The 13,783-nt window shown below is 38.7% G+C and overlaps 1 protein-coding gene across 1 annotated transcript in view; it reads right to left on the bottom strand.

Annotated features, from left to right (window-relative positions):
* Positions 1–13,078, bottom strand: part of LOC108679965 (glucose dehydrogenase [FAD, quinone]) — a 25,624-nt gene extending 12,546 nt beyond the window's left edge. The window contains exons 1-6 of the mRNA XM_018168712.2: positions 12,739–13,078; positions 8,569–8,771; positions 6,505–6,694; positions 5,719–5,853; positions 5,286–5,407; positions 826–898 (exon numbers count right to left, since the gene is read on the bottom strand). Coding sequence (XP_018024201.1) covers positions 826–898; positions 5,286–5,407; positions 5,719–5,853; positions 6,505–6,694; positions 8,569–8,771; positions 12,739–12,865 — 850 coding nt within the window. The 5' untranslated portion in view covers positions 12,866–13,078. The remainder of the gene's footprint in view (positions 1–825; positions 899–5,285; positions 5,408–5,718; positions 5,854–6,504; positions 6,695–8,568; positions 8,772–12,738) is intronic.
* Between the last annotated feature and the right edge of the window lie 705 nt (positions 13,079–13,783).

Here is a 13,783-nt window from a genome sequence, read left to right as displayed (position 1 = left end):
CTGATCAGGAACAACAGTCGTTTCTTCATGAGACTTTTAATGGTTTTCTTGCTTGTTTGATTTCCGCTGAGTTAAACCCTATAGCGAACACTCGCTTCACCTGATCAGGAACAACAGTCATTTATTCATGAGACTTTTGATGGTTTTCTTGCTTGCTTGATTTCAGTTGAGTTAAACTCTATAGCGAACGTTCGCTTCATCTGATCAGGAACAACAGTCGTTTCTTCATGAGACTTTTACTGGTTTTCTTGCTTGTTTGATTTCCGCTGAGTTAAACCCTATAGCGAACACTCGCTTCACCTGATCAGGAACAACAGTCATTTATTCATGAGACTTTTAATGGTTTTCTTGCTTGTTTGATTTCAGTTGAGTTATACCCTAGAACGATCAAAAATGTGGAAAATTGTATGAAAACTTCCTTGATGAAAATCCATTGAATCCCGTTTTAGAAAATCCAATTTCATCAATGCGCCAATCACTGCAGATGTTCGATGAGAGCTAAAACCATTTTCATTCGAATTTAATTGCCATGTGAGGCAAACGGAATCCATTTACACTAATATTAAATACCTTAAAATAGTTAAATTAAAATACCTGGTGGTGTAAATAAGTATTGCAATTTTATATCGCTTGTGGGAAACAGATATTTAAATCGGAAATCGTTTCATTGTATAAGTTCAAAACAAGAAGCATTGACTAGCAATCTTTTTCATTTTGAATCAGAGGAGTTGTTTCACAAAAAATATGTAAATTGACTTCAAAGGAAGACTTTCTCTGTATTGTCAAACACATTCATCTGGCATCGTCAAGTCCTCAATTCCTCACCTGATGTTAAACTTGCCTTATTTTTATGAACATATGTGACTCCGATTGCATCGTTGTTTTTATTCAGTAGTATCTGCAAAAAAAAATCGGAATTCAACAGGTAAGAATTTTGGCGAGATACATTATGTACAGTGGATCTCCTGCATAAATTAATTATCCATTCTGACCTATACATGATGGCACTACATGAGTATTATCTCCATATAATGAAATGCTCAATAAATTTTTTTTCTTCGCGCGGAATCGAACAGTTTAACTCCCTGACCCAAGGTGCCATGGCCGCTCCCCATCCTGCCCACATTCAAAACATGAGTGAATACCTGACAGCTGCTGCGGTCAAAGCCGCCACATGCTTTAACCAGTTTGAATCCTTGAGGATATTTCTACATCTTGTATATGCTGCATTGAAAGGCCTGTAAGGATGTTCTGGATATTCAGTGTGGGGGCTTTTTCCTCGAGCCAACGAGCAACTTCATCGCCAGGACGATGAAGAAGTTATTAAATTACTTACATTATATTCACTTACTCAATTAATTTACTTTTCTATCAATGCCAATGCAGGAGCTGCCACTCCGCTATCTACGAATGAGAATGCAGAAGATGCCACTTCGCTTTCTACGAATGAGAATGCAGCAGATGCCACTTCGCTTTCTACGAATGAGAATGCAGAAGATGCCACTCCGCATTCTTTTGGGTAGTTTCATGGGAAAAAATATAAGGGTCATATGACACACGAAATCAGCGGCTGGCCAGGCCACCATTGGCTTACCCTGCTCATGCAGTAACTGGCCTGAGTTCTTAGCGCGAGCGTGACAAGCCCCTGCCTTTAGTTGTGACGCTGCATGTGCATTGTGCATGGGTACGAACTTATCAACACGCGAGCGTTTCAACACTCTTGCATTGCGTGTACGTCAACATGCTTGCGTTGCGTTATCTACAACACGCTTGCATCGAGTGCGTGTTGCTCACGCGAGAGTTGCTTGAGATTCAACACGCGTGCAATGCGTGTCTGTCAACGCGCTTGCTTTGCGTGCGCATAGAAAAACACGTCGGCATCTTCAACACGCTCACGTTACTTTTATGTCAATAAGGTTGCTACTAATGCTCGCCAACGCGCGTTTTCAGCAGCGCATGCGTGAACAGCGCTATCTTCAATACGCGATCTAATGCGGACATTTCGTTTCTGTTAACACGCTTGCGATGTGTGAATATGTACAACAACAGGCGTGCAGTACGTTGTCTTGAACATGCTTGTGTTACTTCTATGTCTACTTATGTGCGTCGCGTTCTAGCAACAAGCATGCATTATTCTTGCGGCAACACGCACAAATTGCAATTACAATCAAGGCTTCAAAACTCACACTTTCGAGGTAAGACTGACAAACAACCCCCAAAATACTCCCTATTCTAAAGTGGGGTTACCCGCACCCACTGCCCCCACTAACCCCGACGCTCTGCGCCGGCTCTGGTGTCAACTGTAATCTGTCAAACTGTCAGTAGCTTAGTGCATTTCGTCGTGTGTGGCTAATTAGACAGGCTTCTCGTATCCATGGTGTATCCTTAGTGTGAACTGCGATGCAAGCTAATAGAAAATAATGAAGTTTCTAAAAGCTGAAAATGCTAATTTAGGAATCTTTAGAAACGCAACTTCCTAAGTGTTTATTGTCCAGTGCCTCCTAAAGTGAAGGTTGTTGGCGGTTAGAACTTAGATTACCGGCAATGACTACATTCAAGAACACACCGTCGAGCTTCAAGATTTTTGCTGAAATTTTTAACTTTGGGGTATATTGACACGAACGTGTTATTTCAGCTGTTCGTGTTATTATACTCGAGGTTATAATTTCTGATTCATCGACCAAGACATCAAGATCGTTTTGTGGGACTATAGAACCGAAAGCTGAGATTCATCAAGTCGATTAGCTTTGAGTCGAGTAGCGACATCTGGCAATCTTACCAATTGCTCGGCATAGAGCTTGCTGCTGAAGACGCGTTACAAGTTACAACAGGGTTTACTGAGCAAATTTATTAGCCAGTAAAGTAACTAAGTTGCACGGTTCCGTTATTGTTAACTCTATTCGAAGTGAAATCAAACTATTGTTATTTGCACGTGTGTATTTCGAGAATTTTAGGTACACAGGATAGGGAAAAATTACATTTCCGTGAATAACTTCACTATATATTAGATACTGCACACCTGGAAAGAGGAATTAGATACTATATAGAATCTGCTATGTTGGAATGGTTAGAATTAAGCTCTCTACATACAATAGGCTGTTTTTTGCTGATAATTTAGGCGTGTTTTGAGGACTGATTCAACCGATTATTGCGGGAGAATGCTTAACAGTATATGTGAATATTTTGTGCTCGCGAATATGAGAGAAGGTTCAATACTGGTTAAGGTGAGATAATATTTTGCTCAGCCGTAGGTGGTAAATGTTTGGTACCGGCCGCTACTACCGCAACAGGTAGGAGTGTTTGGTACGGGTAAATAGGTATAATGTTTCGTCCATGGATGATGTGGGTTAATTTTGAGCAGTGTTGAATATTGGAGTATGTTGATAGTTGAGTGATATTGCATATTGACGAATGTTTGGATTTGGGAAATGTGTGAGAATGCTGAATGCTGGTGAATATTAAAGATTGTTTTGCTTGGGCAATGTGAGAGGATCTTGCATTTTGGCAAATATAAGAGATTGTTGTGGGTAATGTGGAAAGTTGGAGTTGAAAGTTGTATTAACTGATATTATTCCCGTTTCAAACTCGTGTTACTTGCCACTTGCTTCATTGTGCCGCGATGTTCAGCGATTCAAATGCCCCGTACAGCGATTCAAATGCCTCCCCCTTCCCCTCATAAAGGGGGGAAGGGAGGTGGGCAGTTTTTTAACGCATTTTTCAGATTCGGATACTTTCGTCTGTCCCGAACGTATCAGGTACCAAATACGCGCGCCCCATGATCGCCCCAAGCTCGACAGGTATTTCACAAGATTCTCTTTCGGCGCTTATTTCGCTCCGGCAACCAGAACCTAAAGCGGACATGGAGCCGCTGATTTATACCGTTGGATGAGCTTGGGACGCGCTTGATCCAGCGGCTGACAGGCATGAAAATTTTAATAAGGGGCCGGAGCTACCACTCCGATTTCTACGAATGAGAATGCAGGAGCTGCCACTTCGCTTTCTACGAATGAGAATGCAGGAGCTGCCACTTCGCTTTCTACGAATGAGAATGCAGGAGCTGTCACTCCGCTTTCTACGAATGAGAATGCAGAAAATACCACTCCTCTTTCTATGAATGAGAATGCAGGAGCTGCCACTCCGCTTTCTACGAATGCGAATGCAAGAGCTGCCATTCCGCTTTCTACGAATGTCAATTTTACTCATTTCATTAGAAAATGTCGCTTCATTTTATCGACATTCCATCACTTTATTTTTATTTCTAATAATAGTTTTAAAAATTAAGAAAGATACCACGAATCATCGTTTGGGTGTTACGAGATAAATTCACATTAAATTAAGGAAGGTAGGGGAATTAGAATGAGTAAATCCAGTGAGATATTCTAATGCTGAAAATAATTTTATTGTTTAAAGCAGCGAGTTTCTTGCCATAATGAAATAAAAATAACGAATCCGCAAAATTTCGTGGGTACTACAATTTGCCCTCTTTCTCTATGAATATTTATAAAACGATCACGTTTTTAATTGTGTATAATATTTTAATGGATTGTCGCACAATTCAATAAATTTTTAACAGATTAGTTTCAAATACAAATTCGTAGATTTTATTCAAACCTGGTAAGAATTTTAATTTCACGTGAGCAGCCTTGCATGCAGACAGGTTATTCCTATTTATTTTTAGTTTATTTATCAGATATTTTGGTGCACTTGTTGCTATGCTTATTTTTAGTCTCATGCTGCTACCAAAATAATCCATTGAATCGTCATTTGTGTAATTCTGTTTGTCTGTGCAGGGGCATTCCATATAAAGTTTTTCGTTATTTTTATCATGTTCCTTTAGTATAGTTCAGTGTTTGTCTACTCCAATGTAAAAGAATACTAGAGGAAATAATATAAATTCATAATATCAATGAACGATACGTGGAACGTCCTCTAATGGTTTGAACCTGTTTGTTTAACCAGAAGCACAAATGCTCCTGTACCCGGTACGATGGTACGATTATGAAGTTGTGAAATTAAGCAGTCTGACAAATGATAAACCTCGACTCCGCCAAAACGGGCATGCCGGCCTCATACCAGCTCTTATCCGGCGCCGACAAGATTATCACCGGACTTCAAATTGTTAATGAAACATAGTGTTATGAAACGAAGTGAAGATTAAAAAAGAAATTTAGTTTTGTACACTTGCGGATGCTATGAACCGCTTTAAACATTCTGCTGACGGTTGTATTACTGTGTGGTGTACTCGTACTTCGGATACATTTAAAGAAATGAGCCTATTTTCATACCTTGATAACTTGAGAGTTGATTTGTAGCTTCAGGTTTTTGCGCTGCATGATTGGCTTTAAAAATGCATCTGCCGAAGTCACTCGCTCGCCATTACGCGTTGCTAGCTGTAAAATACTGCTACCTGTTGCGCAGAAACAAAACAGATACTCAGCGACTTGAACGACCATATATTTATTTAAACTCTCACATTGGTTACTTCAAAGTTTTCGCTCAAGGTCTCTTTCGAATACTGAAATCTCACGCGTTGAAAACTCAGTCCAGAAACAGTTCTTTAGCTCCGCATTGTAGCCAGAATTGATGAAATCATAATACGTTGTGAGATAAGTCTAGAAAATAATTTAAGTGCCCCAATAGAATTTTCGCTTTGGCGAGTGATAATAAAGAAGTATTCAAGAATAAATTGCTAAACCCCCAAAAAATTCTGACTCGTACCGATTTTTGTATCTGTGTTGTAGTCGATTTCCGGTAAGCCCACCTCCATGCCAGCCTGTATAGCAAGTCTACCAACCGGCGGCATCCAGCCAACTTTCTGCACGCTCATAGGACCGCCGATCCCACGGAATGGAGCTGCGAAGGAATTAATATGTCAAGTGTAGAAATATCACTTTCTTGGATTAATGTCAAGATGTCCAGCGATTAGATAGGACGCATTTACGGGTTAATCCTTGTTATATTTCCTGTGAAGGAAGTCCGTCTAGGAAAATATAAAATATGTTTTTTAAATACAATTCATGGCGGAAAAGTTGAAAAGGTTTTAATTTAGAGCACGCCGATCGGCATGATCGTTATCTGAGAAGACTATTATTGGAGTGCTTAAAGATCGAAATTATTAAGAATTATCAATCAATCAGTGAAACTTCTAATTCATTATGATTAAAGATTTAAATCACAATGAAATAAGATTTAAATCCCATATCCTAGGAGGAAACTCGTGTGGAATGTATTTAGCATAAAATATTTTTAAGTTCCTCAGACAAATCGCCTTTTTAGGGAAAACTAAAATTTTCAAGTTGCGCCAAAATCCATTTCCAATTTATACACAAGTCTGAAATTGCTCAGTTGAAAACCTCAACATCTAACTTTCAAATTTTTGAATATTTTTCATGCGTGGCCGAAAAAATAATTTTTTATTAAGAAAAATTGCTAAGCCAATAATGTGCCCATTGCATGACCATCAAATTAATACTCATTGTTTGGATTATTGAAATATCATCTCACCATCTCTAGGCTTCATGGGACTTCGGTAATCTTCAGATTTCTTGAAATATTTCAAAACTGTTTCCCAGTCCCAGCCTGGGTTTCCTAACTGGGCCCAATTGTCGTAATCTTGGGGGTTGCCTCGGTTGTGGATCATCCGATTGATGGCGCCTGTTCCTCCGATCATTTTCCCCGTCATGTACCTTCGATCCTGTATAAAGACGTTGCACTCTTTATAGGTCGATAATAAACAATAAGAGCTTAGAATTTTAATTCTTCAGTTACATTTGTTAACTTTTTGAACCTTTTATAGCATTATTCAAAAAATATATGACCTATATTTTAATTATATTTCAAACCATTCAATCTCAATATTAAACCTACAGAACTTACTCGAAATTCTCTAGTGAAACACCAATACGAAAATAAATTTCGGTAATTACATAGATTTAAATCAGACATTAGTGGCATTTTCGCCACGAAGACACCATGAACATTCATGACACCAATGTTATGAGTCGATTCAATTCAATGGTTTATATGGCAAAAAGTTGTGGAGTTTGAGGGAAACATTATACGACAAACTACCGCACTTATGAGTGTCAAGAACGTGTGAGTCCAGCAAGCATGCAAACCTACTAATAAATTACCTCTGACGTTTAGCTACATGAGCATATGTTTAGTCTTAAAATGCCTCGTACCCTACGGAACAACTGACATCTAGAAGCTATTTTAAATCTACCGTCCGTTAAAAAGATCTGATCAAAAGGCCAGTCTAGTCAAGAAAAGTACAAGAATCGGCGACAGGCCTATCCAGGCCTATTCTTTAAATGCCGAAGATACTATACTATACTACTATACATTCGGTAAAAAATTCAGGCAGCAAAGTCTGAGAGGGAGGTTTTCGCGACCATCGTGTAAAATCCTTGATCTGCCCAAAGCTCGGCCAGTCGCTACCCTCGAGCTTGTACTCTTTGTAATATGATATCCTAGCCAGACCCAATTCTTCGCGGTAACTGGTCGCTTTCAGGTGGCCGAGGAATGGCCAACGGTCGGCTATAACTAATTGGATAGGCCGACCACTGGCCACGTATTATTCTTCGCCCCTCATTGACTTCGCCTTTACCATGCCACCTGTTGTGAACTGACAGTTGGAGTAATTTACGACGTCTCTTTCCCCTCAAACATTGCACAACGTCTCCATTTGAGCAGCTAGTATGCGGGATTTTCCCTCCGCGTATCAGCAGACTCGATCATAAAAATTTTTTGGTGGAAAATATCTATAACAAGGAAGCTGATCAAGGAATGCCGAATATACCATTCAATTGACAATAAAAATTACAACCCGTTTATATCTCGAAAAAAGTGTAAAAGTCGCAGATTTGATGAACAACAATATTCAAAGTTTCTTGTAATTTCCTCTCATCAAAACTCTTTTAATACAAAGTTTACATATTTTTCGTTACTGGTCGACGCTTAGAAATAAACAGCTGGGTAAGTATGGAAAAATCCATATCGCCATCTCATTTGCGAGTGGAGCAAAGTCTATCCTAATTAGTGAAGAAACTCTTAGGGAAGAGCCGAGCCTGTTCGAAGCCTCTCGGCTTTCAATCAGGGCCTTAAGGCTATTCGAATCCCAAGACCTGGTAACGTGAAATACCATCGGGAGGCAACGTTCGTAATTCAATGCCATAAGTCGACATGTACGGGCACTCATGCATACGTCGGGAAGCTGAAGCAAAACTGTCATATATGATAGTTACCGAAATCCAGTGCATGAGGTTATAGAAAAAATGCGCCCCTTCCGAAGTTGACAACAGGCCATTGTCTTGATAAAACACACCCGTCCTCAATCACAGCCACATTTCGAAAACAGTTTCTGTGATTCTTCTGCGGGATTTTTTAACTTTCTAAGTCTGAGTCTAAGTCATTTTCTTTGTTGACTAATTACAACATTTCATGCAATTTATTTGAAAATTAGCACATTCTCGTTTTTAGATTAAAATGTATCTGCAAGAAATCCTTGTAAATCACGAAAAAGAGATCAATTTATTTAAGGTTACAAATTGTCATACTCACACTTACCACGTAAAATTGACTAGAGTATTTTTGAGCAATTATCGGATACTGGTTGACGTAAGATAAGTTCGGTAAGGAAGAAGCAATTTGTAGCAACGGAATTTTTGTGAACGTGGGCGGTTGTCCTCCGGCCTCCAACACCAGCACCTCCCATTCCGGCACCTCGGAGAGTCGACCAGCCACCACACTGCCCGCTGAGCCTGCGCCCACTGGCGGGTGGGTAAAGAGAAGATGGTTTTAATACATCAAACACAAATGCCAACTGATCTTTGTTTTTCTATGGCTTCGCCTCATGCACGTACAAAATATCTACCGATTTAGTTAATTCCGACATTTTCATTATAGCAGTTCGAGCCATGTGAGGAAACGTATAGACGTAAGATTCAACTTAATGTCACACGTTTATTTGCATCTCAATTTTAATATAAGTTTGAAGGAAAAGAAAAACCCACAAAAAGCATCATGTCCTTGTAGAAAACTTTTCGGAGTCAAGCTCAATCGTCAGTTAGAAGATTCTAGAATGCAGAAAAAATCACAAGTTAGACAAATTAAATTCATGGAGCAGAGATTAAAAATTAAATTTAGAAATAAAAGACAATGAACAAGAAGAAAACTACAAAACTTATCTATTTGCAATTGCAGGTGGATAAGAGTAAAAAGCTGATTTCAGACTGAGCCTCTTTTAACATCCATACAAGGATTCAAATGAAGATTTCGAAGTAAAAGAGATGACAATGGGGACATGACTCACAAGGCCGAGAAGGCGCTAATTTTGGCCTTTGTGAAATGCAGTAGAAGCCAATGGGACCTCGTAGAGGAAATACAACGCTCAAAAACTGTTGGACAATCATTTCTTGCTAATTCGGACTGATACGAATCAAAAAGGCAAAATTAACCGACAGTGATCTTAGGCGACTGTATTCAGAGGCTTCTAAAACTGGCGCTATACCTCTATTAAAAACTGGCGCTATATTAACAAATTAGATAGGAGCTAATTCACTGCCCAGCATTATAAATACAGTGTTTGCTTGAGGTGCAGCTCAGTAACCCGCCTGGCGTTGTATGAGGTGGTGCGCATGTAGTCGCTCCCACCATCCTTGAGTGGAATCAAGCTCCATAAACGTTTAGTTTCGTATCCTTGCTACATTGAGTGCCTATTGCGATGCGGGCGGGACTTTGTCGCGCTCTCCTGAACATTCACAGTTATTGTCACGGAAAACCTATCTCCTCCTAGAGTTTTGAAGCTACACCAATGAGACATATACCATTCGATTCGTAAAGTCCATACCTATATAGTAACGAAGCCCCTTTTTTAGATTTGGGCATAGTTCAAATTCAAAATGGGGGAGGGGGAAAATTTGAAGAAAACGGAAAAATGCGTGTGTGAAAAAAAAAAAAACAGGCAAAAATGGATAATCGGGCTTCGTTACTCTACTGGCATGGTCTTTACGCATCGAATGCTATGCATCTCAATGTTGTAGCTTGAAAACCCTTGGAGGAAATAAATTTCTACAGTGCCCTCTTTTTTGTCCGTTTTCTATCAATTTTTCCGAAAAAATCATACGAACAAAATGTTCTTGTATTTTGGTTTTACATATATGTGTGAAGTTTCAGAAAGACCCGTTAGTAAATGCGGAAGTTTTTCTGGAGGGTATAAACAATACCCTCCCCCCTTTAAACAAAAGTTTATTATCAACCGACAATAATTTGCTGAAAAAATGTGCTTATTGGTGAGAGATGGAGCAAGATTATCTTCAGTGATAAAAAAATTCAATCTTGACGGTCCACATGGATAGCAATGCTATTGGCACCACCTGGACCGTGAGCCTGAATTATTTTCCAAGCGGCAATCTGTTTTTCTTTCGGCCATGGCTTGAGGTGCGTTTAGCCGAAAGTGAAAATCGACTCTAGCTATTTTACAAGGGAGAGGAGATTACAAGGCACACGCTATTTCGCCATCCTTTCCCTTTAGCCGATGAGAAACAAGAGGGATTATATGTTTTCCAACAAGACAATGATTCGTTTCACATCTTGCAGTCAGCAAACAAGTGGTTCCAAGAGCAGAATATTTCCCTGTTGCCGTGGCCAGCGCTTAGTCCTGACCTCAACCCAATTGAAAACCTATGGGGCATCATGGCGAGGGATGTTTACCAAAATGAGCGCCAGTTCCAATCTGTGAGTGACCTAAGCACGGCTATCCTTCGTTCGCGGGAGAGCATTTCTCAAAAGACTCAGGTTGATTTGGTAAAATAGCATGGGGAGAAGATGCATTGAGGTACCTAATTGAGGTGAAAGGAGGTAAGATTACCACTTAAAACGAGGGTATGGGATGAACAAACGGATTAACCAATCGTGGTTTAGTAACCATTTCTACCTATATTTTTTAATTTTCTTCAATTCGTTTCAAACAATATATTTAAAAAATAAATTTTCTTAGAGCGTTGAAACCGTTTTTAAACGTAGTTTAACCTCCTATAAACCCGTATTTCTTTATGCAAGAAAAATATTTAGAAAAATACTGTCTGGTCGTATATTTCAATTACCACCTGCGGCATAAGCAAAGAGCAGACGTAACAGATATGCCGTTTTGCCAGAGCAAATTTTTCCAAGATGACCCACTCAGGGCAAGAAGTGTACCTCTATTCGCACAAAATCTCACGGTTACTCATTACTCTGTGTGGGCTCCACAAGTCTCAAGACACTCATTACTCTGTGTGGGCTCCACAAGTCTCAAGACACTCATTACTCTGTGTGGGCTCCACAAGTCTCATGACACTCATTACTCTGTGTGGGCTCCACAAGTCTCAAGACACTCATTACTCTGTGTGGGCTCCACAATCAACATTGCGTGAGCATTGCAACGCGGTATATATGTCGATTTCCGAAATATGGAAAGAAACTTTTTCCATTCTTTGTTGTTTCTACAAGAAAAAAAAGTAATGCATTTTCCAATTCTTTTCTTTTTGTTCTTAAGAGAAATATTTCATGCATTCTACTGGTTATCGTGCTTAATCAAGAGCATCAGAACGGCACACAAAGTTTGCTAAGCACGGGAGTTGTCTTAAAATAACATGTAAATTGGTAGTTTTCTTGCCATCACATGCCACAAGGAAGAACTCTAACCAAATGCCACGTAGGGAAGTTTTTTGCCTCTACTGACAACACGTACAGAAGTTCTGCATCCATGCGTGGCACCTGTTGATCTCCTTGAATTCAAGTTCACATGGTGTCCTTCCTCGTAGAAATCTTTCGTCTACTTTTGAATTCGATTCCTAGCGAAGCCAAATCGCAACTGAATTTTTTTTTAATTCTCTAAAGATTTGAAGCTGTTCACATATTTATGTAGTCATCAGAGTTTACCTAGTAAATCATGTAATCGTTCAAATTTAGGTTTATCTCAGATTGTAAAGCCTGGCATGTATCACGGATGTTATAGATATGGTGTTATAATAATCCACGACGTGCCATTGCATACAGGAAAACAGCAAATCTGCAGGCTGTTGCAACTCCGGCTCATCATGCAATTTGTAGCTTGGATCGAAATTTAACCTATTGTAACTTCAATTTATTTTTTTTGTGAAAATTTCTCATAATTACAATTTTTACTGAAAATACAATATTATTCTTTCAAAGTATCAACAGAAAAAACTTATTTACGATATGATTTCAAAAGTGTCTCTTTCGCTGTTAGCAATTAAATTCCGATTTAGGAGCATTATCTTATACTACCTATGCTTTCCGCTTTTTATTATTATACCCTAAAAACTTGCTTATTAAAGGCCAAGTAGCTTATGCAGTCTAATCACGTGAATCAGAAATTTTGAATTTTCTTCCTTTGAAATTGAGGAATCACGAGGGAAATTTGTCAACTTTTGCACGTTGCGTGCACGGATTCCCCACAGCAGATGACCTTCAATTCTGCAGGTGCACAATCGCGCAGGGTAAAATTTCCAATCGTTCAGTAGCAGTAGACAGTAGTAGAATATGTAGAAATAAATTAAAGTAAATGGATTTTTATGTAGTTAGGAATAAATTTTTACTTATAAAAACGTAAATAATTTTTTTTAATAAATTTATAATTTAATGGTAGAATTAAATTTTTGTATTTATATTTGTATTTTTTTATTTTTTTGTAATAAAGTATTTTGTATAAACCTTACGTGAATTTTAGCTCACCTACGATGAAGTCGACGATTGTATCCTGAGGCATAACACTCGTAGGATAAACTGTTGGCTGCGTGAATATCCCAGCAATAATAGCAGCTAACTTTGTTATGAGACTCATAACTGATAAAGAGCTCATGGTGACGAATTGTGTTGAACACTCTGAACTGATTATATATCTACTGGGCTATACCCTGAAGTTATTGGACCTCCGTTATAAGTTTATTTTATTTTCTTAGTCCAAACAAATGAGTCTATGCAAACTAAAATATATATAAGATATCATTCATAAAACACAGATCTATGCGGCTTCACACGCCTCGTTGCTGACCGTTGCTGTTGCACTCTGTACCACAGCAAGTTTAATTGTGAGCCCATGCAGAAAACGCTGCGGCATAAATACTGGACCTATGGATCCTTGCCTAAGGCAGAGCAGAAGCTAGCCAAAAAGGGGCACTTCAGTGGACAAAAGACAAAAAATCATGTCTTGAGCATTCAAACTAACAACTCGCTTGATCCTCTAACAACATTGCCGGGAAATACGTGCACTACACAGACTTATGCAAGAAAACGTAGGATTTATCAAATTAATTCTTTAAACTCGACTCGACTCGAAAGACGAATTTTTATAAAGTAACGCAACTACCTGAACAACAATAAATAAATCATTGATAGACGGCAGGCATTTGACATTGTTTATGGATCGTTCGATAAAATGACAAAAACAAATCGCAAATAACGTTTTTTAACATTTCTCTTTAACTTCACTTCTTGTTGTTTGTTTGTCTGTCTGACTGCTACAAATCTTATAATCGATGGTTAACACGCTTCTACCTGTCCAATCGATCTGAAATTTGGCACACTTGCATAAAGTTGGAGACAATGCATGAATCAATTGACACAATATATGATTTTAAAAATTGAATTTTTTTCAATATTAAAAAAGTAAAAAAATTTTGTCAGCTACAAATCTTATTATCGATATTTGACACACTTCTACCTGTCCAATAGATCTGAAATTTTGCACACTTCCGTAAAGTTGGAGACGTTGCATTGC

This window comes from Hyalella azteca, unplaced genomic scaffold (assembly GCF_000764305.2).
Source record: "Hyalella azteca isolate HAZT.00-mixed unplaced genomic scaffold, Hazt_2.0.2 contig14244, whole genome shotgun sequence".
Classification (NCBI taxonomy): Eukaryota; Metazoa; Arthropoda; class Malacostraca; order Amphipoda; family Hyalellidae; genus Hyalella; species Hyalella azteca.
Note: the sequence above shows the minus strand (reverse complement) of the source record. Positions and strands in the feature narration are given on the sequence as shown.